At 40.7% G+C, this 27,871-nt stretch overlaps 1 protein-coding gene across 1 annotated transcript in view; it reads left to right on the forward strand.

Annotated features, from left to right (window-relative positions):
- LAPTM4B (lysosomal protein transmembrane 4 beta) overlaps positions 1–27,871 on the forward strand; it is a 79,635-nt gene that overhangs the window by 35,178 nt on the left and 16,586 nt on the right. The window contains 4 exon segments of the mRNA XM_040494078.1: positions 12,742–12,815; positions 13,178–13,300; positions 16,503–16,601; positions 21,688–21,783. Of these exon segments, the coding sequence (XP_040350012.1) occupies positions 12,742–12,815; positions 13,178–13,300; positions 16,503–16,601; positions 21,688–21,783 (392 nt within the window).

The raw sequence follows: 27,871 nt of genomic DNA on the forward strand, positions 1-27,871 counted from the left end.
TGAAATTTTAGTGGATTGGCAAAGAACTGTGACTGGAAGTGTCAGGGCTGTGCAGAGTGTCAAACAACAGATTATTCAAATTAATTTCTGATTAATTTTGCAGCAGATTGGTCTTTCTAGTCAAACTTAGTTTTATTTACCAAATGGACACACCTGGCCTAAGGAAGGAAATGGCCATAAAACTAATCAAGAATGGATGGTTACCATATATGGCCATCTGATTTAGGATAAAGACACCACTGCACTTACTGGAGAAAGGATGAGCGTTTGATAAATGTCCTGAGTGTAATCAATCAGGGGAAAATGGGTACTTCATGAAAGAAGATATCCATATGACCAATAAGCATATGAAAGTACTCTCTGCTTTATCAGTTGTAAAGGAAACGCCAGTTACAAGCACAGCAGTGAATCACTGCATCCCTCCAAAATGGCCAACATTAACAGAACTGATAATACCACCTGTCCATCAGGATGTGGGACTATTAGAGCTCCCAGGATGCTTCTGGGAGTGTAAATCATACAACCACTTTGGGAAAACTAAAGCTAAACATACATCTATCTACTCTGTGACCCTGTAGTTCCATTCTTAGATCTGTACCTTGCAGAAAATAATGCTTGTGTCCATCATAAGCCATTTATAAAAATGGTCATAGTGGCTTTATTTATAATAGCCAAAAATTGGAAAGTCCAGATTCCCGCCAATGGTAGAATGGACAGAAACGGAGTGATCAGAGATGAAACAATACAAGCAAAAGGAATGATGGGGATTCACTATACTTTTCTGGGTGTTTGAAAGTTTTGATTAAAAAAAAATAAGAAATGGAAAAAAAAAGAACAATCAACTAGGGCTTTCCATATGGCTCTTGGCACCACAGTGTAGAGCTCTCCTTGCCCTGTCATTTGGAAAGGGCCCCAGGCTGCCTACCTGCTGTCTATTCACATACCCCAATACAGGCTTGGCAGTCTACACAGCTTGTCCACTTGTGCATAAAGATCCCAACAGTCTTGAGGAAATAGACCTGCATGTGCAACAGCAGGGGAAGCTGGCCCATAGGAACCGTCCAAGCCCTTTATTTTCATCCATCCACGTTCCCAGTCTCTTATCTATGTATTTATCTTTTACATCATATGACTCAAAGGGTTGCATATTCTATGCTTTGACTATATCTCGCTTATTTTTTTAATGTTTATTATTTGTTTTTGAGAGAGGGAGAGGCTGCGTGAGTGGGGGAGGGGCAGAGAGAGAGGGAGAAAGAATCCCAAGCATGGGGACATGCAGCTTGATCCCACGAACTATGAGATCACAACCTGAGCCAAAATCGAGAGTTGGACGCTTAACCAATTGAGTCTGCCCCTTGCTTTTTTTTTTTTTTTTTTTAGGATACTTCCAACGAATATTTTCAAGAAGACCTTTTGTAACGATGTAGATGTAAGAAGACCACTAGGGATAATGAAGGGACATGGATAATCAAGGCCAGCTATTGTTATCCCTAAACCTGAAGGAGGGGTAGGTAGGAGGCTGTGGTTACTGGAGTTGGGAATGAGAGACTCCTACAGGGTTAACCTCCTCATTAGGAGCAGTGACCTCAGGTCTAGGCCCACGGCCAACCCAAGGCAACGTCACCTTCCCTCTGATCTCCTGTCTAGGCTTCTCGTTGACTGAACTCCACAAAAGCCAGAGGGTAAGGGAGGCTGTTGATGAACCATGCACGTCTGCCTTCCGGGGCAGAGAACGGACTGGATGGTGAAAGGCGAGTGGAAGACTTCTGGTAGAATCATTCACCTGCGTACCTGGATGTTCCTGTTAACCAAACTACTTTGCTGGGTGCGCGTTTCTCCCCTTTGCCTACAAGAATAAAGAACTTTGCTAGATGTCTTTTTAAAATTGGATATGTGAAGCCTATAGGTTCCCTGGATTCATTTCAGGTCCCAGTTTGGCCAGAGGCTGAGCAGGAACTAAGTTAGCTCAAGCATCGAGTGTTCTTCCTTTTGTGTTCTTTTCTTACCTGTAACTTCTCTGATGACGCATTTTGTTGTTGCTGTTGTTTGCATTTTAATGTGTTTGAAATCAGGATGTGATTTACCATGCAGCATGGATTTAGTGTGAGGATCTTGTTTTTTCTCCAAATCTTTATTTTGAAAAAATTCAAACCTTTCAGAGAAGTTTTATGGACACTGAACATCCATCTTGCTTTTTCTTTTTATTTAAGTTTATTTATTTTGAGAGAGAGAAGGAGGGGCAGAGAGAGAGACAGAGAGAGAGAATCCTAAGCAGGCTCTGCACTGTTAGCACAGAGCCCAGTGTGGGGCTCGAACCCACAAACCATGAGATCATGACGTGAGCCAAAACCAAGAGTCAGACCGACTGAGCCACCCAGGTGCCCCATCTTGCCTTTTTCATTAATAATAATTTGGAGTTTTTCATTCTTTATAGAATTATCTCTTACTAAATAGCGAATAGGTATAAAACAGTATTTACAAAATACCAAACAATGGTACAAGTACTTATGTACTCATCACTCGATTTAAGACACTGAATTTTAGCTTACTTTCGAAAGAGCACTATGTGTCCCATCCTGATGGCATGTTCTTTCCTCTGATCCCAGAACTAGCCATTCTGCTGAATGGTTGATCATTCCTTTGTGTTTCTTTATAGATGTCCACATATATTTGTGTCACTAATTGATCTGTTGTTTAATTTTCATGCTAATAAGCTTTATAGAATAGATTCATGCAGTATTTCTACTTCTGAGACTTGTTTTTTCAGTTTTACTGTGCTGATGAGAAAGGTATTCAGACACTTGTTAAAGATGGTAAGGAAGACTTTACCCAAGAGGGGTTTTGCAGTAGGCAAGAGGTGAGACTCAACTACCTCTCCAGCAAGGACGGTGGAGCGTTGTCACCAAGGAGCAGGTGGGGGGGGGGGGGGGGCAGGGGAGGGAAAATTACTGAGAGGAAACATCAAAGCTGGGGAGATTCTTGCTAGACAACTCTAGACAGCTCAACAGGATTCTTGCTGAAAGCAGACCGGCATGGCAAGTTACAGAGGCTGGGGGATAAGGAAATTTGATCAGATTATCAGGGTGATCAGATACTGAGGAGAGGGGGGTTTTAGTAAGCTGACTCAGTAGGATTCTTGCCAAAACCAGACTAAATGGGCCATGGGCAGGACCCAAGGTGTTTGGTTGGAGGAGAGAGTCGTCGTTATGTGTCTACATGTACCTGGGGAGACCTTTCTGCTAGCAGCACCCAGTTGCAAGAGAGTCTGGGAAATTCAGGTTTTTAGCTTCCTAGCCTCTGTAGAATAGGCAGACACACTAGGTGGGAATGAACGCTCAGTGCCAATTCCCCATGTCCTCAGCAAACATGCTTTAGTATATGGTGAACCTGACCCGGTCCTTCTTTTTCAGAAATCTTCTGACCATTTTTGCTTATTTATTTTTTCGCATCAGTTGTCCAGTTCTCAAGCAATCCTGTTGCGAATTTGTTAATTACAAATGTTAAACTTACACATTAGTTTAGGGGGAAGTGATACCTTATATGTTGTATTTTGTCCAGTTACAACTGTTTAAAAAATGGCTTTATTGAGGTATAATTTATATACCATAAACTTACCCATTTTAAATGTACAAGTCAATGATTTTTGAATTTACAGAGATGTGTGCAATGTTTGTTAAATGTCTGATTACGGCTTACAACTTTCCAGTTAATACACATCTTCTTCAGCATCCATCAGTAATATTTCCAAAAATTTTCCGTATAGATCATACATGTTTTTATTTTTTTATTTAAAATTTTTAATTCCAGTATAATTAACATACAGTGTTATATTAGTTTCAGGGGTACAATATAGTGATTCATCACTTCCATACAACACCCAGTGCTCATCCCAAGCATACTCCTTAATCCCTATCACCTGTTTCGCCCATCTCTCCACCCACCCCCGCCCTGGTATCCATCAGCTTATTCTCTAGAGTTGAGAGTCTGTTTCTTGGTTTCTGTCTCTTTTTTATCTCCTTTGTTTGTTTTCTTAGCTTCCACATATGAGTGAAATCATATGGTATTTGTCTTTCTCTGACTGATTTATTTCACTTAGCGTTATGCTTTTTGACTCCATCCATATTGTTGCAAATGGCAAGATCTTATTCTTTTTCATGGCCAAATAGTAGTTTATGTATATGTCTACACACACACACACACACACACACACACACACACACACACCACATCTTCATTATACATTCATCTATTGATGGACAGTTGGGCTGCTTCCATAATTTGAGTGTTGAAAAGAACGCTCCAGTAAACATAAGGGTGCATGTATCCCTTTGAATTAGTTTTTGTACTTTTGGGGTAAATACCCTGTAGTGTACTTACTGGATCATAGGGTAGTTCCATTTTTAACTTTTTGAGGAACCTTCATACTGTTTTCCAGAGTGGCTGCACCAGTTTGCATTCTCACCAGCACTATACGAGGGTTCCGTTTTCTCCACATCCTCACCAACACTTGTTTCTTGTGTTGTTGATTTTAGCCATTCTGACAGGTGCGAGGTGGTATCTCACCGTAGTTTTGATTTGCATTTCCTTGATGAGTGATATAGAGCATCTTTTCATGTGTCTGTTGGCCATTTGTATGTCTTGTTTGGAGACATATCTTTTCATGTCTTCTGCCCATTTTTAAATTGGATTATTCATTTTTTGGGTGTTGAGGGTTTTTAAAAAATTTTTTTTAAGTTTACTTATTTTTGAGAGAGAGACAGAGTGAGTGGGGGAGGGGCAGAGAGAGAGGGAGAGAGAGTATCCCAAGCAGGCTCCACACTGTCAGCACAGAGCCCAGTATGGGGCTTGAACCCACAAAGTGTGAGATCATGACCCAAGCCAACACCAAGAGTTGGATGCTTAACCGACTGAGCCACCCAGGTGCCCCAAGGTTTTTTTTTTTATATATATAAAAATTTCTAAGTTGATTTATTTATTTTGAGAGATAGAGTGAGCCGGGTAGGGCAGAGAGGGGTAGAGAGAGAATCCCAAGCAGGCTTTGCACTTTTCAGCACAGGGCCTGATGTGGGGCTTGAACCCACAAACCGTGAGATCATGACCTGAGCTGAAATTAAGAGTCAGACGCTTAACCAACTGAGTCACCCAGGCTCCCCTGGGTGTTGAGTTTTATAAGTTCCTTATGTATTTTGGGTACTAATCCTTTATTGGATATGTCATTTGCAAATATCTGAATTGGAATTCAGTATGTTGCCTTTTAGTTCTGTTGTTTCCTTCACTGTGTAGAAACTTCTTTATTTTATAAGAACTTCATACAAATGTTAGGATTATTCATTCTAGGTCTGTGAAAAATGCTGTTGGTATTTTGATAGGGATTGCATTAAATGATCTATAGATCATTCATGTTTTTAATTAAATTTCTTTTATTTCCTTCTCACGGTCTAGTCATGACATCTTGGTTCTCCAGTGAACATAATCACTAATCACACAAAAAATGTAAATGCTGTTTATTGCTTTTTCTGTTTTTATATAGAGACTTAACTATATCAGTATACATCTCAATATAAGCATGTAGCTGGCAGGAACTAATTTCCTTATATTAGATTCTGTGAACTTGACATTTTAAGTAAGTTTCCTGAATTAATTAGTTCTTCCTAACTTTTTTATGGCTCATTTTATTATTATTATCTTAAAGTGTATTTATTTACTTTGAGAGAGGAGAGCTCATGAGCACAGGGGAGGGGGAGAGGGAATCCCAAGTAGGCTTCGCACTGTCAGCACAGAGCCCAACGCGGGGCTTGAACTAACAAACTGTGAGATCATGACCTGAGCTGAAAATCAAGAGTTAGAAGCTTAACCGACTGAGCCAGCCTAGTGCTCTGTGAATTATAGCTCAGTTAAAAATAAATAAATAAATAAATAAATAAATAAATAAATAAATAAGTATATATATATGTATATATATGTATATATATGAAAACAACCCAGCCCAAATAACCATTTCCTCCAAAAAATTCTTTTTTCCCCTTGTCTAAAAGTAATCCTGCCCCTCTGACCTCCCTTAGCTCTTCATCAACGAACTCCTCTTGGATTCTTCCTTCCCTTCCCAGTTCTGATGCTCAACATCAGAACAGAGGTTATGTCCTGATGGTGTCCTCACAGTGTTTATCCCATATTACACACCTATTGATTGTTTATGAAATAAATTTTGAGTTTAAGAATAAAGCTCTAAATTAGCATGTTGCCAAAAAACTCTTCTCTCTGAATGTACTTCAATAAAAAATTGCAAACAGTTGTCACACACTTATACAAAAAGTGTGTTAGAACCTTCCTTCTGTTTTAATGAAATAAAACTAGTGCCTTATTGTTTCTTCTTCCCCAAACTTTCAACCTCAGAACATAGGACCCCATAGTAGGGACTTGAACCTGGGTGGTTAGGGCTTTATATTTTGCTTTCAGTAGGTCATATTGTTGCTGTGAATCCATCTGAAAATAGTTCTCCTCTAGACCTAAGGGGTGAGAATATACTCCACAGAGTGTTTGTTTTCATAAATTGCGGTGCCAGGAATGTGGCCAAAATGACAGAAACTTGAGACATGGCAGTGACTTATGACTAAAGAAGTAAGATGGGTACATGAATGAAGTAGTTATCTAGCTAGCTCCAAGTTTTATGGGAAGGAAAGAAACCCAAGAAATATAAGGGAAAGTGGAATTAGAATATTTATTTAAAAATGTATTTTTTTAATGTTTGTTTATTTTTGAGAGAGACACAGAGCACGAGCAGGGCAGGGGGCAGAGAGAGAGAGAGAGAGAGAGAGAGAGAGAGAGAGTCCGAAGCAGGCTCCAGGCTCCAGGCTCCAAGCTGTCAGCACAGAGCCTGATGCTGGGCTCGAACCCACCAACCATGAGATCATGACCTGAGCGGAAGTCGGATGCTTAACTGACGAGCCACCCAGGCACCCCATAGAAATTGAATATTTAAACAAAGACATTTCATGAAATCAAGGCCACTAAAAAAAATGAAAGAAATGATTTGAATCATTATATGAAAACACACATACACGCGCACACCTACATACACCTTTTTTGTATCATAGGCTAGCATGATAATGTTGAAAGAAATAAATCGGGGAAGCTGTTTGCAACATTTATGATAGACAAAAAGGTAATATTCTTAATATATTGCAAATTGTGTCAGGCAGAACACTTTCAGTTACAAGAGATTGAAACCAACTCAAATAGGAAAAAAGCAAGAGGTTTGGGTGATTAAGAAAAATATCAGTCTCACCAATAATAGAAAGAAAATTAGAAAAAATAGAGACACATTTCATAGAACTCCGTTATATGCCTTTTTTATTTCCGTGATTGACTATCAGAAAACATTATCTGATTATGCCATTTGTGGCCTGTGGTATAGCTTTTCTTAGGATCCTTTTCAAATTAGAGCTGCATTATTGAGGCAGGACGTTAATTTAGGGAACAGTGTGAGGACAGTATGTGTCTGACTGGGTTGCTACTAGGAAATAATGTATCAAGAATAAGTAAAGGGTGGGGCACCTCAGTGGCTCAGTTGATTGAGCATCCCACTTGGGTGCAGGTCTTGATCTCGCGGTTCGTGAGTTCGAGCCCCGTGTCGGGCTCTGTGCTAGCAGCTCAGAGCCTGGAGCCTGTTTCGGATTCTGTGTCTCCCTCTCTGCCCCTCACTTGCTCACGCTCTCTCTCTCTCTCTTTCAAAAATAAATATTTTAAAAAAATAATAAGTAAAGGGCATCTATCCCTGTCACCGACCAGTACTGTTACTGATTTTAAAAATCCGTACGTTGTTGTTGGAACTGTTTCCTCTTTTATGTCTGACGTCATTAAAAGGAATGAATTTTAATCCCTCAGAGTTACTCACGTCCACCAGGGTGCACTCACTACACACTGTCAGGGGAGCCAGCATGTGCTCCAGATTGCTAGGAGATAGAAGGTGTATTAGCCTGCTGTGTCTTCTCTGCTCCGTGTTTTTATTGGATTTACACTTTGATTCTACCTAAGCTATTTCGCATGCTTGTCATATACTCAGTCCGGTCGGTGTGGTTGGTATAATCATTTGTACGAACAGAATTTTGAAAATTTCCTCATCTCAAATTAACTTTTTTTTTTTTTATGGTAAGTAGTATCTCACTATGAATGGTAAACGGATATTCTATGACTTTTCTCTTACTTTTGTGCTTTTTAAATTTCTCTATCTTTTTAACAAGGTTTTATTTATTTATTTTGAGAGAGAGAGAGAGAGAGAGAGGGAGAGACAATCCCAAGCAGGCAGTGCAGAGCCCTTACACAGGTCTTGATCCCACGAACCGTGAGATCATGACCTGAACTGAAATAAAGAGTTGGACACTTAACCGACTGAGCCACCAGGTGCCCCTGTGCCCCTAATTTCTCTTCTTGGAGAAGGAGGTAAATTTAAACATTTTTTTATAATTATATGAGATTTAGTTCTGGAGTTTCTTTTTACTTCAGAATAGGATATGCCGGCTGTATTAGTGTTTTTTAGGTTATATTAATATTTAAAATGTTTGAATACAACCTTGAGTTTGTAGAGTCTCTTTTAAGATCTGTGAAGTAAAGAATACCCTATAAATGGGCTGGCTTCCATTAATTTTTTTTCTCATTATAAAATATGCTTGTACAGAATTTGGAAACCATGTCGGTAGACAAAGAAGAAAATAATAAACTTCTGCCTGAGTTCCGGTTTCAGAGATTGCTATAAATTCTCATAGGTTTTGCACATAGCAAGTACATACCGACGTCCAATTCCTTTTAGGGAGGCTGCATGGTTTTCCTCCCCAGCTGGGTAACGTCCGGGTGAAGAGTATAGACTCATCCTTCTTGGGGAGAATATCCCATCCACCACTTACTAGCTGGGCAGCCTTGGGCAAGGGACTTGCCTTCTTCTAGTCATCTTTTTCTAAAATGCAATTACTAATAGTACTAACCTTTTAGGGTTGTCCTGAGGATTAACATAATAACACAGCGCCTACTTCACTGCGGAAAGAAGGCACACATATAAGTGGGGACCGTAAAAGCAGACAATGGACGTTCCACAGTGGTCATAGCTTCATGTAGGAACGGAGAGCCTGATAACCCTCATTGCTTCGTATGCAAATGGCATGCTAGAATGCATCCGCGTGGGCTTGCATATGTGTGTGTGAGAGAGACTTTCCCTTTGCTGTTAAGGAGTTAAGTGTCTCAGCTTTTGTTTTGCATATAAAATGCACTCAAGTTTATTCCCCTCACGATCCTACAAGAATACCGTAGGGCATACATGAACTTTCCTTGTAGGTATCTCTTCCCTCATAAGAGGGAAAAGGTAAGCCAATTTAACATTAAAATTATAAACTACAAAATCTGTATGTATACTTTAAAGAATTTTTTAAGTACTGGCTAGTACTGGTCATCCTCTGAGGCTTTCATAACCGTATCTTTTTTCTTTTTTGAGAATGAAATGTTGAATTTATTCCACTAAATCCATATAGATTAATCTCAGGAACCTTCATTTAAAAAATTTTAAATACGGCAGATGGTCTTTGTTGATATACCTGCGTTGCTGTCCTAGAATGTACTTTTATCCAATTCTTCTGTTTGTAAACCTCCTGCCTAAAATGTCCTCTCCTCTCTGAAGCTGAGGATGCAGAGAGGATGGTTCTAGAAGTGGGATGTTTTCCTTTGGAGGATCGAAGCAGTCGGCCACATTGGTTCATTGGTCAGTATTGAAAGCTGAAGAGGAAGCAACAGTCTTAGCAGAACCAGAGATTTGAAATCCAAGAGCAGGACTAGTCACAGTTCAGCCTTTTGGTGCAAATACTGTCTCAGCGGGTTTCATAACTTCTAAGCCTCGTTTTGCGGTCTGCTTGGTGGGAACAAGGTCGTCTCAGAGTTAAGAGGACTAAATGAGGTATGCGTGAAATGCCTCAGAAACTGCCAGCACCATACAGATGTTTTACTGCATGGGTTTTTGCACTGTCTTAGCTAGTGAGAATCCCACAGTAGAACTGCTTTAGAAACCCAGTCATATGTGGGGGCGCCTGGGTGGCTCAGTCGGTTGAGCATCCGACTTCGGCTCAGGTCATGATCTCACAGCTCTTGAGTTCGAACCCCGCGTCGGGCTCTGTGTTGACAGCTCGGAGCCTGGAGCCTGCTTCGGATTCTGTGTCTCCCTCTCTCTGCCCCTAACCCACTCTCATTCTGTCTCTGTCTCTCTCAAAAATAAACATTAAAAAAAAATTAAAAAAAAAAAAAAAAAAAGAAAGAAACCCAGTCATATGTACTAATCTGAATCTCTAGGGGTGTGGGACTCCTCAGTGACTCGGTTAAGCGTCAACTTTGACTCAGGTCATGATCTGACAGTTCATGGGTTCGAACCCTGCATCAGGCTCTGTGCTGACAGCTCAGAGCCTGCAGCCTGTTTCAGATTCTGTGTCTTCCTGTCTCTCTGCCCCTCCCCTGCTCATCTTCTGTCTCTCTCTCTCTCTCTCTCAAAAATAAATAAACATTAAAAAAATTAATCTGAATCTAAAGACATAATAACATGACCTCTTGAATAAATGTTCATTTAGTCCCTGCTGTGATATAGGCAGTGTTCTAGATCAGCACTGTTCAATAGAAAGAGAGTACAAGCACATATGTAAGTTAAAATTTTCTGGAAGCCACACTTAAAAAGGTAGACCCAGGTGAAATTAACTGTACTACTTTTTGTTTATTTTTTTAATTTTTTTGTAATTTTTTAATATTTATTTACAAGAAAGAGAGAGGGAGACAGATTGCAGGTGGGGGAGGGGCAGAGAGAGGGAGACACAGAATCTGAAGCAGGGTCCAGGCTCTGAGCTGTCAGCACAGAGCCCGATGCAGGGCTCGAACTCACGAGCCATGAGATCATGACCTGAGGCAAAGTTGGATGCTCATCCGACTGGTTTGTCTTATTTAACTCAGTATATCCAGAATATTTTAGCATGTAATCAGTATAAAAATGATTAAGATATTTTACATTCTTGTTTTTTTTTTCAAGTTTATTTATTTTGAGAGAGAGAGAGAGAGAGTACGAACAGGGGAGGGTTTGAGAGAAGAGAGGGAGAGAGAATCCCAAGCAGGCTCTACACTGTCAGTGCAGAGTCTGACCTGGGGCTTGATCTCTTGAATCGTGAGATTGTGATCTGAGTCATAATTAAGAGTCAGACACTCAACTGACTAAGGCACCCAGACACCCCAAGATATTTTACTTTTTTTTTTTTTTTTTTTTTTGGTGGTAGGTCCTTGAATTCTGGAGTATAGTTTAATCTTACAGCACATCTCACTTCAGACTGAGCACGTCACAGGTGCTCTGGGCCCACATGTGGCTAGTGGCTCCTGTGGTGGGCATCTGTCTCCTTCTATATGTTGGGGTTGCAGTAGTAAAGAAGATGCAGAAAGTTCTTGCCCTCAGGAGGAGTCCTCTAGCAAAGAGAGACTGATGATACACAACAGGTATAAACAAGATCATAGTGATACGTGCTGTAAAGAAAACACGACATTGATGTGGGAGGAACCGGAAGTAGGATGAATACTCAGGGAAGAGCTGTTGGAGGTGTTGATGTTTGAGCTGAGGTGCGAATGATACAAAGGCAGAGCTAGTCCTATGGTAATGGGAGTGAAGGTGCCCCAGTCAGTGGGATCTATAGGTGCCAAGGCCCTACAGTGGGGTGTTCTCTCTGTACTTAGGGAACTGAGTGGCATGGCTGGATTGTAGTACGTGAGAAAGTGTGAGGAGATTAGAGAGAGATTAGGCATGCTCTAGAAGAAATGACAGACATAAAGGCTATGATAAACTGAGATTTTATTTTATTTTATTTTATTTTATTTTATTTATTTATTTTTTTCAACGTTTATTTATTTTTGGGACAGAGAGAGACAGAGCATGAACAGGGGAGGGGCAGAGAGAGAGGGAGACACAGAATCGGAAACAGGCTTCAGGCTCCGAGCCATCAGCCCAGAGCCCGACGCGGGGCTCAAACTCACGGACCACGAGATCGTGACCTGGCTGAAGTCGGACGCCCAACCGACCGCGCCACCCAGGCGCCCCCTGAGATTTTATTTTAAATGAGAAGCCAGTGGAGGGTTTTAATGGGGGCATAAGACACACATGAGTTTATAAAATACATGTTAGGCACTCATGCTTAAAAAAATGCCTAATTTATTGTATATCTAATTCAGTGGACCAGATGACCAAACTTTTTTTTAAAAAATATCTGTAACGAAGATCGCTTTCCCGTTTTCAAAATAAACTTACGTGTAAGTCAGTATGTTATGTGTAGACATTTTTATGATTCAGGGAGAACTTCTTTGGACACATTATGTCCATTAACTATCATCTTCTCAAATTCCTGAAGAGCTCCAAGTGGTTTACTTCGTATAAAGTTCTCACTTATAATTGGTTTATAAACAAAATGCCTTTGACGAGAGATGAAAAAAATGTTAAAACACGGGGTGCCTGGGTGGCTCAGTCAGTTAAGCATCTGAGTCTTGATTTCGGCTCATGATCACTCACAGCTTATGCGTTCAAGTCCTACATTGGGCTCTGCTGACAGTGTGGAGCCTGCTTGGGATTCTCTCTCTCCTTCTCTCTCTGGCTCTCCCCTGCTTACACCTTCTCTCTCAAAATAAATAATATAAAAAAAATGTTAAAACAGTGGATCTAGTACTGATTTTCTTTTTTTCTTTTCGCAGACATGTGCATTGCAATTGCAATTTCTCTTCTCATGATCCTGATTTGTGCAATGGCTACTTACGGAGCATACAAGGTAAGCAGCCTTGAAATAAGGGGCTGAAAAAAGGGGCTTTTTCCTTGATCCCTTACACTTGTAACCTGTGCAGCTACTTGTAAGAAGGAAGAAGTGATGAGTCTCAGTTTCCTGTAAGAATCTTTGGAAGTTTAAATCTCACATTAATATGATGTGGATGGAAAACCAATGCTGTAGTCTCAGAAATGTCCAGAGGCTTGTTTTTGACCACCGCTGTCTGCCTTGTCAGTTGTCATGACCTGGTTGATTGAATTTCTTGTCCTCCATTTCCCTTCAGATCAAGAAAGGTTTTGTCTGAATTGGGAAGAAACCATATTTTCTTACGTGGAACACACTGACGTTGTATTTTCTGTCCTATTTAGCAACGCGCTGCCTGGATCATCCCGTTCTTCTGTTACCAGATCTTTGATTTCGCCCTCAACACCTTGGTTGCCGTCACTGTGCTTGTGTATCCGAACTCCATTCAGGAATACATACGACAGCTGGTATGTGGCCGTCCCCACCACGGTTCCTTCATGAGGGAAACCCGCAAGTCAGGGATCGAGACATCAGCATACACACACTTGTGATTTTGTGTGTCTTTCACTGGCTTCTGAGTTACTGATTAGAAATTTTTGAGTGTTGTCTTAAAGATGAGATTTTTGGTTTCTTAGAATGCTTGTCAGGACAACATAACCTCTGGAGTAGATAAGTAGGGGCTGTATTGACTCTATGAGATGCACCTACATAAATCAATAAGCTAGTTACTGATTATTATTTATTATTTTTGTAAGATGTAGTTTGCTCAGTTATTAGCGAAGGATAGCATTTTGCCTCTGCTGTTGTATGGGAAAAGTGGAACTATACTATATGCTGGTTCCCAAACTGATTTGACCATAGAACCCCTATCTTCCTCAAGTATCTTTTTGGGACTGGTTTTCTGTTAAATGCCCTTTGTGATCATCTGAGCAAATGCGGTGGGTCGCTGGGTGTTCAGAAGCTTGTGGAAGGTGTGAGATTAGAATAATTCTGTGCCTTTACATTTTTAGCCTTCATTTTTAAAATTGTGAATGTGCCTTAAAATTTAATTTCTTCAAAATTTTAGAATGTTTTAAAGGGGGAGAATGTTCACTCTTTGGAAGTTTGCATTGTCTATGAGCTCTGGGGAAGGAGCAGGGTTTTTCTGGGATGGGAGATACAAGGCTGAGGATTTCAGGTGACAGGGGAGGCCAAGAGGAAGTTCAGTGGAAAAGAGAGAGATGGAGCAGGAGGAGGAGGGGAGGGAAGGAAATGTGGCCTCAGAAGTTTCCGATCTTAGGGCAGTCATGCCCAGATCACGTAACTAATACTTAGCAGACCTCGCATGAAAAGCCTCCAGCGTTTTGCTCCTTAAAAGCATTAGGTTGTCATTGTTATGGTTGTCATTCTTTTTAGTAATAACTTATCCTTGGTTTAGATAACAGGTCCAGGGGCTCCTGGGTGGCTCAGTTGGTTAAGTGTCTGACTTTGGCTCAGGCCATGATCTTGCAGTTCATAAGTTTGAGCCCTGCATCGGGCTCTGTGCTGACAGCTCAGAGCCTGGAGCCTGCTTTAGATTCTGTGTCTCCCTCTCTCTCTGCCCCTCCCTATCTCTCTCTCTCTTTCTCAAAAATAAATAAAAACATTTTTAAAAAATTTAAAAAAACCCAGCAGGTCTATGTTTCGGTAGCCTGTAGTGTCAAGAAAAATTTTGTGTATTTGCCATGTGTGTTTTTTTGTGTATTTTCCACGTGTATTTTCTAATTGTATGTTATCTCTTGTGGTACAGCTTGAGTATTTCTGCATGAGAGTGTTTCTATATAACGAGCAGGTTGTAGAATTACCTTTTTCTTTAGGGACTTGTGTTTTTACTCTGTAATGAGGACCTAGTGCTGGGTTCCTAAAGTCAACCTTGGAAGTGTGCAGGAAGCATGATTTCAGCATAGCCTGTCACCTTGAGGGGCTGGTAAAGGGGGTGGTGCTGAGTTAGGAGACACTATAAGACAAGCCCTATGGCAGCCCTGTGACTGCTTGAAGAGTGTCCTGTGTGCTCCGTCCCATATATTGCAGAAATGTATAAGGTGCAGGCAGGCATTCAGAACACTCAGAATACTACCTTGACTTTGTTATACCCCACCTTGTTCAGTCACTTAGCCTTAGAGCTGCCAGTGGTAAAATGATAATATCGGGGATACTGCTGACAGTAATCATAGTATCAGCAAAAAAAAAAAAAAAAAAAAAAATCACTGTCTACTTTTATTTGTAATTACAAACCAAATAATACAAGTGTCTTCAGTCTGTTCTACTTCAAGATCAGTCTAAGTTGAAGTGGTGACGCTTATGGATTATCCCGATGCTTAAGGATGATGTTAAAGCTCCAGTGACAGCAAGGCCCCGCTGACAAGCTGAGATACAGGAGTCTGCGGGGACCGTTATCTGAGAAAGCTGGCGGAAGGCACCCACTTAATTCTAATGCCTGTTCTGTTCATGTGGAGTCTTGTAAAGTGCAGCTAAAAAAAGTTGTGCCTGTGTTCTGTAGGCCTTAACTGGACGTAGAAACCACACTCGCTTTTCTGGAGGAAAGAGTATAGAGATGTTTGTGGAAGGAGTCACAAACTTCCACTTTAATCCTTTTTTTTTTTTTTTTTATTAGACACAGAAACAATATGATTTCATGTTGATCTTGTGAACCAGCACCAAGTTGTTTTATTCTTACCTTTAAGATTAGTACTACAAAAGCCCTTCCAGTCTCCAAGGGTAGGGACCAGTTTCATGAGCTGATCACAAAGAATGATTCAGGTTTTATTTCTTGGGTATTTTGCCCAAAGCGAAAGGAGACTGAAAACCAGTTGGTGATGTTTCCTGGGGGGAGGAGGAGTCAGGCACATGAGTCATGGGTTTTCTTTGTATTCTTTCTTAACATTTGGAACCTCTTTGTTATGTCTCAGAATACTGCTCATGTGGAATCCAAACAGTTATGGTCTTAGGTGATGAAGAAGAGAGGAAAGGGGACATGGTTTCCCAAGCTGCCTTCCACGCACACTGACCCAGGCCGGTTAGAGGAGGGCTTCCCCCAGGCGGAGCAGGGGCTTCATGGTGGGGCCCCGTCACCCCCAATCATAGGGGCAGGTTTGGGTCCTCCTGAAGGGACTTCTTTGACCTGATACTTCATCCGTATGGTCAGATGGTAGGGCTTGGTCTTTGGTTTTTAATGCTGTGAATACCTACTAGTGTAAAAGATTTGCTCTTTGAAGAGAAGCAGCATTAGCAAAAATACTCTGTATAAATAAAACAGGATTTTAATAGTTTTTCCTCCTTGCCCTGTGCAAGCCCTTTAGAGTGGTCCAGAATTTGCATAAAATCTAAATGTCAGAGGTATATATAGACTACTGACTTTAACTTTTTGGATCATAGGAGGCAGTGTTACATTTTCAGGTCTCATTTAATGAACCTTCCTCTGATTTTTCTTTTCATGAGTTATTGCCTGAATTATGAGTACACTGACCTCTCCCCACAAACCGTTTGTTACTCTTTAATTAGTAGAGGTAGGCTAGAAAGTTTGTAGGGGTCTTACATAATAACTGTCTGCTTTAACTAATTGCTTTTTAATAAGCATATCTGGTGAATGCCTAAAGAGTGTAATCCTGAATGATTAATGAGATTTGCTAATGGGGCACTTTTTATTTGCAGCCTCCTAATTTTCCCTACAGAGATGATATCATGTCCGTGAATCCTACCTGCTTGGTCCTTATTATTCTTCTGTTTATCAGCATTATCTTGACTTTTAAGGTAAGTGTGAATATTTTACTTACGGCTTAAATATTATTAAATGTATTCATGAATGTTGAAGAAGTAAGCAAACTTGTGTCAGTTTTTTTTCTTGCTTTAGATTTCTGAACTGTTTTCTTATTTCCTAACAATTCTGTTCTTTCTCTTATTTATATGAGAGTAACAGTAACCACACTTCCACAGGCCAACCAAGGGTTATTCCAAAATCCATTTGGATGGGAATACATTAATGTATACGTTAGGTTGTATGTTTTATATACTGCAACAGCCATTACAATGTCTGTGTGCACTTTCTTTTGTAATTTGTTTTTAAAATGTAATATATTTTGAACAGTGTTCTCTAACCATCTGGTGTATGAATTTATCATTATTTAATAAATTGCTTTTTGTTGGACATCAAGACAGTTTCTACTTTTTCACTTGTTAATAGTGCTGCAGTGAATATATATATATATATATTTTTTTTTTCAACATTTATTTATTTTTGGGACAGAGAGAGACAGAGCATGAACGGGGGAGGGGCAGAGAGAGAGGGAGACACAGAATCGGAAACAGGCCCCAGGCTCCGAGCCATCAGCCCAGAGCCCGATGCGGGGCTCGAACTCACGGACCGCAAGATCGTGACCTGGCTGAAGTCGGACGCTTAACCGACTGCGCCACCCAGGCGCCCCTGAATATATTTTTTTAAATGTTTATTTTCAAGAGAGAGAGAGAGAGCAAGTGGAGGAGGGGCAGAGAGAGGGAGACAGAGGACCTGAAGCTGGCTCTGTGCTGACAGCAGACGGCCTGATGCAGGGCTTGAACTCACAAACCATGAGATCGTGACCTGAGCTGAAGTTGGATGCTTAATCGACTGAGCCACCCAGGCGCTCTTGCAATGAATATTTTTACTTCATCTTCAGTATATTTATTTCCTCAAGATACATTTCTTAAACTTAGAGGGTATGCGTAGTTGGAGGGCTTTTGGTAGGTTGTCAAATTGATCTCCCCCCCCAACTGGGTGACTGACACCCTGTCAGCACTGTTTCCCCCACCTCAACAGTTGAGTACCAGCTCTCCTTTTTCATTTTTGTGAACCTGATGGTAAAAACATCACTATAATTTGTGCTTGTGTGCTACCAATAAGTAAAAATTTCTAAATTGTTACTAGACTTTGAGCTTTTAATCCTTAACGTCTCTCATTGTGTTTATTTTGGTGTAAACTTTCCCAGTTCTTAAAAAAGCAAGCCTTGGGGCATTTGGGTGGCACAGTCGGCTAAACATCTGAGCGTCCAATTCTGGGTCTCCGCTCAGGTCGTGATCTCACAGTTGAGGAGTTTGAGCCCCGCTTCGGGCTCTGTGTTGACGGTGTGGAGCCTGCTTGGGATTCTGTCACTCCTTCTCTCTGCCCCTTTCCCACTTGTCTACTCTTGCTCTCAAAATAAATAAAGAAACTTAAAAAAAATTTTTTTAAATAATCAAGCATCAGTAAGCTTGAAGAAGCCTCATTTAGGGAGAAAAGTCACTTCAAGCAGGTAATATGGTGAAGAGGAGTAGGGGATTATTTGTGTCTACATTTTCCCCACGAAACTCTGAATATGTTGATGTTGCCCGTGTAGTTCAGTGCTTCAGGTTTGGGCCAATTTTATACACGGATTTGGAGGCTTTACCCCTCCGTGTGGTTCTGCTCCTCTCACCCCAGCCTTCCGGCTGCGCAGTTAGCCCCGAACGTTGTCCTTTGCCACCCCAGGTCACCCCTGTCACATGCAGAGTTGGCAGCACCCTCTGGCAAAAGGTCATCAACTATCAATCCTCTACTCCTGGTAGTTTGTCTTTCACAGGTAGACTCTTTAGATTCTGCCTGCTTTCGGTCCCCCCACCTACCCTCCAGGCTTTCAAGTTGTGCACATGTCTTACTCCAGATTTTATCATTTTTGCCTGAAGGAAGGTTAGTCTGACCAAGCCGCTTTCTGCCATTACCAGGAGCTCGGAGTCTGGGACCTCCGAGTGCTCTTGAAGGCATTTTTATTAGTAGGCATTTTCATTTGTATTGGAAATGCTTGGAGTTGTTGAGTCTGATTTAGCTTCTGTCACTGCTGCTTCTCGCCGAGTGGCCAGAGCCATGGTTTCCTCATTTAATAACTAGCAATAATGGTGAAGAAAACATTCTGTACAGTGACTGTGAGGTTTAAGTGCCCTAATGGATGGGAAGATATGTCATTCATTCATTTTCTCCGTAAATATTTATTAAGGATATTCCGTGTGCCAGGCTGTGTTCTAGGTACTGGGATTTGGTCGTGAATAAGAACAATTTCTGCCCGAGGGTGCTTTTATAAATTGCAAAACACTTAGTTATCATTATGATCTAATAAAAGGCACAATACAAATCTGCCTCCACCCTGTGGGAAATGTGTACTTCTCCTAATATTTCGTTACATACATATCTATTAACTAGACTGCATTTCCTTGGGAACGTAGACTAGGCCATCATGTTTATATTCCGCTTAGCACTAAGCTGATGCCTTGCACGTAGAGACTCAGTAATGACTAAATAAATATGAGTCTACATGTTGTGACTTCACATATCAGTTTACCTGATCAGTGGCTCTCACGACCTGATTTCACTGTTACTGTTTAATAAGATTAATCACCACACTGGTTCCCTAGGAGCCCAAACCAGGACGCGTAGTCCATTTCAGTCTGTTCCAAGGCCACAAAAGGAGCAATGCTTACCACCTAGCTCTGCAAATACATGATGGACATGATTTGTCAATGCAAGGTTATTTGGGAAACATATTAGATATTTAATTCTCCTGAAGTTGAATAAGCTTACAGAAATGTCAAGAAAGAAATAAGATCACTGAAGTCAGTTATTGGGTTTTTAGTGACAATAGGCCAGAGGTTTTCCCCCTGTTGGAGTGTTGAGTAAGTGAATGCACGTGGTGTTGCAGGGGGCCCTCGAGAATGCCGCCTGAGCTTGTGAAGTCCCAGTCCCCGGGCACTTCCCCTCTGCTGTTCAGCCTTTCTGTTTCAGATTTGTCTTTGCAGGGGCCTCACATTGTCTTAAAGAATAGCTACAGTTCGGGGCGCCTGGGTGGCTCAGTCGGTTAAGCGTCCAACTTCGGCTCAGGTCATGATCTCACGGTCCGTGAGTTCGAGCCCCGCGTCGGGCTCTGTGCTGTCAGCTCAGAGCCTGGAGCCTGTTTCAGATTCTGTGTCTCCCTCTCTCTGACCCTCCCCCATTCATGCTGTGTCTCTCTCTGTCTCAAAAATAAATAAACATTAAAAAAAAAAAAAAATAGCTATAGTTCACTGCTAAAAAAATGGATGAGTAGTCTTCTTACATAACATGTAACTGATATGTCCAAACATTCTTCTTCATTTGTATTGGAATTCCCAAAAAGTCTAAGGCTTTTTTTTTTCCCACTAAAGAAACAATGGCATTACTGAGTAAACTGAAGCTTTGAGTAAATTGAACATACTGTGTACATTGTTCAAGAAATCTGCCCTTCCTCTCTTTCTCATTGTTGATATCTGGTTTCAGATTATTGCTGTCCAGGAACATGTTGTAAAATAGCATTATACATTTTCATCCTAACATCCTCACAGCATACTTAAATATAAGAAGTAATCACCATTAAGTATGAATGCAGCTTAAGACAGCATTCTGAGTATATGACAGAGTGTTTTATTTCACTCTTCTGAGAAATGTTGACAAGCACCCCTTTCGTCCTTAAATATCTTCTTTTATAACAAACAACTTTGTTGCAGTGTAATTCATGTGTCTCCTATTAAAGTCTCCTATTAAAAGGGTACCATTCAGTGGATCTTAGTATATTCATGGAGTTGTGTGAACACAGCTCTGTGGTTAAGCAGCATAACTTTAGAACATTTTTATCACTCACCACCCCCAGAACCCCTCCCCCTGGCAACTACTAACCTACTTTCTGTCTCTGTAGATTTGCCTGTTCTAGACATTTCATGTAAATAGAATCATACAGCATGTGGTCCTCTGTGACTGACCGTTTTTGACTCAGCGTAATATTTTCCAAGGTTCATTCGGGTTGCAGCATATGTCAGAATCCCTTTCCTTTCTATGGCTGAACACTGTTCCATCGTATGCGTGTACCACATTTCATCTACCGCATCGACGGTTGATGGATATTTGGGTTGTTTCCACTTCCTGGCTATTACAAATAATGCCGCTGTGAACATTTGTGTACAAGATTTTGTGCAGACACATGTTTTCATTTCTCTTAAGCACATACCTACGAGTGGAAGTGCTGGATCATATGGTACCTTCTTTAACCTTTTGGGGACCACCAGACTCTTGTCCAAAGCGGCTGGACCATTTTACATTCCCATCGGCAGCATACGAGGGTTCCAGTCTTTCCACATCATTACATTTTTTGATCAAAGAATTGTACAGCTAGAAAGGGATTTTGAAGTCCTTTAATCCAGTTCCAGGTGATTGGAGCGGAATGCAAGTGGCTCATAGTCTACATAGAACACCTCCCATGAGCTCACGCTTTATTCCTGGCTCCTGACATTATTTATTCATATCTTTATTCGAGACATTAATTCTAATTATCTTCTTTGGATATTTCATTATGAAAATGGGAAATGTTTTAGTGAATTTTATTGACCATGAAGCAAATTTATGTGCTGTGAACGTTTTTGAAAAAATTAACTTGTGTATGACTTGTTTAATCACGTATAATAAAAGTAAAATAAAGATCCCAAATACAGAGAATTAAAATGTGATGAGAAATGGGTTAATAAATTGACCTGTGACACTGGGGGCAGTAAATGTTTGTGGCCGTTGATCTTTCCAACTACCTTTTCTCACAGATTCTCTTGCTCTTCCCTATCCCCCCTTCCCCGGCCCCCCACTGCCTTCCGGGGTGGTGTGATAGAATAAGCTATAGCAGCACCCTTTGGCAGAAAAGTACCCAACACTTGTAATTTTAGGGACTTTTTGGTTTAGTAGAGTTACTATGTGCACGTACTAATTATGTAAATAAAAGTTTTGTAACTGGGGGGGGGGGGGTATTTAAAATCGTCTGAAGTTGAAATGAAAGGTCTAATAGTTATTACTCACTTACAGGGTTACTTGATTAGCTGTGTTTGGAACTGCTACCGATACATCAATGGCAGGAACTCCTCTGATGTCCTGGTTTATGTTACCAGCAATGACACTACGGTAGGTGCAAAGTCATTTAACGTGGAGATTGCCATATTATGTGACAGCTTCTACATGTTTCTAGTGTTTGCTGTGATCTTACTGTTGTTGACACATACTCATGAGCTGCTTAGTCATCAAAAGATTCATAGTTGAATGAAATGTGTTTTGTTTTCCTTATAGGATATTAAAAAACCTAGGTGGCTCAACTTCTGGCTTATTTTTAAAAATATTACAGATGGATAATATATGTGCCTTCCCCATATTTATGTATCTTAAACTTGAATTATTAAACCATGGTATAAAGTTCTAGATATCAGTTCTGCCTACTATGACTGTGTGCTCTCACTTGAGAGAGAGAATTGAGAATGTGAGTTGAAACCTAGAGAAACGTGACTGTACAGAGAGAGAAATGAGGGTGGCAGAGGTTCCTGTGTTTTTAACTCTTGTTTTGCTTCTAGTTGTTCATACTTAAAATTTTTGAACCTATTTAATAGGATTGTGGAAAACATGATTTTACTGGAAGAGTCCTCAAAATCATTTGTACTTTATGGAAATTATCTTAAACTCATAGGAAAAGTGTAAGCCCTCTAGATAGGAACCTGCCTATGTCTCCATCGAATTTGTACTCGGCACAGTGCCTGACGCAGTGCTCGGGACAAGTGCGTGCTCAAGGAGCAGTTGATGCAAAGGTTGGTGATGGATGACATGAATGTGTGGGATGGCTTGTAACAGATGGGATTGGAGGGGACAGAATGGACAGGACACAGGACAGATGGAAGGGTAAATACAAATGGCGTGTTAGGTCTAAACCAGAGCAGAGTTTTATATTTTGTTTCGGTTTTTAAATTGTGGTGACTTACTCACTTTGTGACCTTACTGAAGTGATTTAACCTGTCCCTGACTCGACCTCCCTGTGTATAAGATGGGAATAAAGCAGTATCATGCTTTATATTAAATATATAGGTACAAGCTGATACACTGAGAACTATGTGGGATTTCTGAGAGAAAGCATGCTGTACACGAATCCTTTTCCTAAGTGCTCACCAAACATTTGTTGAGTTGACGCGCATGTGTGTGAGCAGTGGTTTAACAAGAGGCCATGGTCAGGTGCACAAACCCCAACATACCAGATGCTGAGAGGCCCTTTTGGGGGGGGGGGGGGGGGGCCATGGGTCCTGCAGAATCCTATGCCCTGATCACAGTAAACACATGTTCTGCTCAACCCTTTAAAGAATTCCTCTTGGGTCAGTTAGTCTCTTTAAAGAAATCGCTGTTCGTAATTATCATAATTTTGATAAAATTACTGGCTTAAAGAATTTTTTCCTTCTCTGAGTTTCTGGGTACTTAGTTACCTGTAAGTTTCTTTTTTCCTGCCCTTTCTTCAAGAAGAAATCCCAGAGAGGGGCGCCTGGGTGGCGCAGTCGGTTAAGCGTCCGACTTCAGCCAGGTCACGATCTCGCGGTCCGGGAGTTCGAGCCCCGCGTCAGGCTCTGGGCTGATAGCTCAGAGCCTGGAGCCTGTTTCCGATTCTGTGTCTCCCTCTCTCTCTGCCCCTCCCCCGTTCATGCTCTGTCTCTCTCTGTCCCAAAAATAAATAAACATTGAAAAAAAAAAAAAAAGAAGAAATCCCAGAGTACATTTATTGTCCTGCTGATCTAATGAAAAATCTAAACAAAGTTTGAGATTTTTGAGTTTGAAGAACCAATAAAGTTGCTAAACAAGCAACCTCATCCTTAAATATCATGATGTATGGGACTTACAGAACTTTGAGAAGTATGTCAGAGAAGATAATGCCCGTACTGCACGTGTTTGTGTCGATACACTGTCAGTGGTGGTTGTTTTTTCAGTGCTTTCCAAAGAGTGGTATGTGTTCTTAATAGAAGCAAGGTGGAAGGACTAAAAGGGTGCACGTTGTATAGATATACCTTCAAATCCAAGGATATTCTGATATTTGTAGAAACTGGGATGCTTAGAGAATTTAACAGCCATGAGTAAGTCCCTAAAATGCAGCCAGCTTGCTTTTTTAGAGGAAGCTTTTATTTTCTCTCCCTTTGAAAGAGTCAGAATTAGACATGGGATAGCAGGTAGGTTTTATTTCGGCGAATATAAACTGAAAATAGTTGTACTTTTCAACTGGACATCTTCAGCTCCTCTAATAATAGACCTCTTTCCTCAGAAAAGCTTCCAGCTTGGCAGTGGTTTGGAGTAACTAGGATTTGGGACGTTGGACGACTGCCAACTGCGATGGTTTCCTGATGTTTTGACAAAGGTGTTGGGGGATTGCTTGGTAGTGGTTATTGGTCATTATCTTCTTGACTGTGCTGTACTGACTTGCTGTTTTTAAGATGGGACACTGAGTTGCTGATAATGTTTCTACTTTCTCGGAGTTCCCAGTGAACCTTTTCTTTTTCTGTGTGAAAAAGAAGAGTATAAATACTCTTAAAGAAGAGTATTTCTGGGGAAGGGAGATTTATCATTTCTCATAACTGGATTGCATTGATAGTCTAGTCCAAAATACAGTGTTAGATCATCACCTGAGTCTCAGCTTTCTGACAGTATTTTTAAAGATTTTTTTAGGGGCGCCTGGGTGGCTCAGTCGGTTAAGCATCCGACTTCAGCTCAGGTCATGATTTCATTGTTCATGAGTTTGAGCCTCACACCAGGCTTTGTGCTGACAGCTCAGAGCCTAGAGCTTGTTTTGGATTCTGTGTCTCCATTTCTCTCTCTGCCCCTCCCCTGCTCATGCTCTGTCTGTCTGTCTCTCTCTCTCAAATATTTAAAAACAAAAAACAAAAAACCACATTGTTAAAAAAAGATAATGGTATTGTGCTTATTTTTAAAAGAGTCCTTACTATACTAAATTAATAATGCTTTAATATCATACAATACCTAGTAAGGGCTCAGATTTCCAGTGCCTCATAAATGTCATAATTTTTCTAGTGGTTTGAAACAGGAACAATGGGTCACTCTGTATTTTAAGACTCTAATTTTGTTGTTAAAGAAACTAGTTTGTCCTACAGACTAGATTTGTCTGAAATGCCTGTAATGTAGTCCTCTATTCCCAGTAGATTAGTACTCGGATCTAGGGATTTTCCATATTTATTACCCCCACCTTCTTTTTTGCAACATGACTTTATAATTGATCATTTGTTCTTCCGTCAAGAGGCAGATAATCTGTCTGACTGATTCTGCCTTTTTGGAACGTCAGCAACCAGTGATACCTAATGCCTGGATTTGGTGATTGATGAGGGGTTGCAGGATGGTGACAGGCTGTCAGTCCTTGTTCACTACTAGCTGGAATATTTCTGTAAAGAGAAACTTTCCCTCATGTTCGATTGGGTTACCCAGAGGTACTTGTGACCTGGATAAATATACTTCTTTTTGTTATTTATCAGTTTTCAAAATGATACATTGGTCTGTCATTCTCTAGTGGTGACCAGTGAAGGCTTTGTTTGTTTTGTTTTGTTTTGTTTTGTTTTTTTATGGAACAAATGAACTCAGGAAAAAAAGGCCTGTTATGAGAAGAGTCTGGGGGTGTCCAGTTGGAAAGTAAAGTGTCTTGATAAATTTTGTCAGGAAACCTAAATAAAACTTTAACCTGTTATTCCATGCCTTTTTGGAACTTTCTAAGGGAAAAATATAAAAGCTTTCTCTAAAAAGCTCGTATATTATATAGTTTAATGTTTATAGTTTAATGTATATAGTTTAATACATAACAAGTATGTATTAATGTTCAAATTGTGCCATTTTTGGCCAATTGGAGTCTCTTCAGGTTGGCACCCAAATCTTTTGACAAAAGTGTGGCTTCCTTGCTGTCTGGTTGACAAGATGCTCCAGGCTCCTCTCGTCCGTTTTCTGTCCCAGACTCATAATCAGCCATTTCTCCAAGGAGCACTGCTTTCTTTAGGTGGAGACCGTAATCTGGATTTCTAGGTTTGGACAACATATTTCTTTTAAAAAAATTTCTTTAACATTTATTTATTTTTGAGAGAGACAGAGCATGAGTGGGGGAGGGGCAGAGAGAGGGAGACAGAATCTGAAGCAGGCTCCAGGCTCCGAGCTGCCAGCACAGATGCGGAGCTCGATGCGGGGCTCGAACTCACAAACAGTGAGATCATGACCTGAGTCGAAGTCAGTTGCTCAACTGACTGAGCCACCCAGGCGCCCCAAGACAACATATTTCTCTTTAAGCAGGGCTCCGCATGTTTAAGAATGGTTTTGACTAGAACGAAAGGAGTTAATGTTAGCATTCCAACTTTAAAAATCCCAATATGCCGAAGCCTCACCCTGAGACCTGAGTGGGGGTTGGAGTGATCTAGTTCTGTCATTTTCCCTGGACTCCATAGCTATATTAAGATCCTCGTAGCATGTAATAATGTGTTTCTCTTTTGTCCCTGTCTTTATTGGGAATCCACACTGACATAATAACATGTTGCCTTTCACTTCCTATCAAGTATTAGGCCAGATGGCTTTTCTCCCAGGCTGAATAGTCTCAGGGTGACCTCTGTGGAAACATCCTCTGGGGGCTCTTGTTGGTAGGAAATAAATGTGTTCTCTTTTTAAATTTTTTTTCTTCTCTAAAGTAGTACACATATTATTAGTCGTATATGTACTCTTTCGAATACTGCTTAGGTGGAGGACAGAGGAGTTATCAGGTACTGGAACTCATTCCCTGAGTTAATCTAACCTCCAGTTTGCCAACCAAACTACAGCAAAACCTTTAAAAGAAATGATTAAGACAGAGTGGTCACAAACTCTGTTAGTTCATAATGCTCTAGGGTCTTGGTATTTTTTTTTTTTCATGGTGCCCATAAGCCAAAAGGAATACCTAACTGTCCATTGCATTAAGTAGTCAGGTCCAGAGAATCTAAGAGTACAAGTGAGGATAATAGGGGCGTCTGGGTGGCTTATTTAATTAAGGGGTCGATTCTAGATTTCAGCTTAGGTCATGATCTTTTTGTTTGTTTAAAGTTTATTTTGAGAGAGAGGGAGCACAAGTGGGGAAGGGGCAAAGAGACAGAGAGAGAGAGAATTCCAAGCAGGCTCCACATTGTCAGCTTATAGCCCAACACGGAGCTTGGACTTACAAGTGACGAGATCATGACCTGAGCTGAAATCAGGAATCAGGTACTTAACTGACTGAGCCACCCAGGCATCCCGGCTCAGGTCATGATCTTGTGGTTTGTGAGATGGAGCCCCGTGTTGGGCTCTGCCCCTCCCTTGCTCACTCACTCTCTCCCTCTCTCTCAAAATAAATAAGTAAACTTGGAAAAAAAGAAAAAGAAATGAGTATAATATCTACCAGTTGTTGCTGTGCTTTCCTTGAAATTTTAAAAAATCCCACAGTGTCCCCTCTGAGTCCCTGTGTCACGCTGTTGGGTTCCCTGAGGAGACACACTGTTCCTTTGAGGACATTGTTGTAGAAATCACTTTCCAGATACATATTATATAATACCACATTTTCTCCCCTACTGCCATCAAAATTTGGCCTTAAGAAGAAAAATGTATCAAATACTAAACACGTAGATTATAGAAACAGATTTCCTTCACATTAAAATGTATGCAAATTGAGATTTTAAAAACTATTTTAATCTATGCAGTCTTGTCTTGCTAACACCAGTGAAGATTTGAGTCATGGTAATACCCAGTATTTAGTTAAATCCCAGAGTAGGGAACCTGATTCCTTTGGAATTGGAGCACTTTAAAAGCAGTGAGATTAATATTTAGCCAAGATGATGTCTGAAGTTCTGATTCCAGATAAAAAAAATCATAGACTTTGAGTAATGTAGGAAAATTCCTAACCATTTATGGATACACAGGAAAATTTTAAACATCATAACATAGAGCCTGTTATGCCATGTCACATTGTGGGTGCTAATCCAGATTAACATTATATACAGGCTTATTACTGTGTTGACTTCAGAAAGTATTTTGCCGTGTGGGGCCCTGTTTTGAGTCTGACTGCTTGAAAAACACAGTTAAGAAAAAAGTCAGGGACCTGATGAAAGCCAGATTATCTCCCCAGCAGCTCTTACCCTCTGAGGGACCTGAGATTAAGAAAGGCTGACCTTGGACTGTCAGAAAAGCCCCAAAACAAGTTCTTGGT

This window comes from Herpailurus yagouaroundi, unplaced genomic scaffold (assembly GCF_014898765.1).
Source record: "Herpailurus yagouaroundi ecotype Mexico unplaced genomic scaffold, PumYag 186, whole genome shotgun sequence".
NCBI classification, from domain to species: Eukaryota; Metazoa; Chordata; class Mammalia; order Carnivora; family Felidae; genus Herpailurus; species Herpailurus yagouaroundi.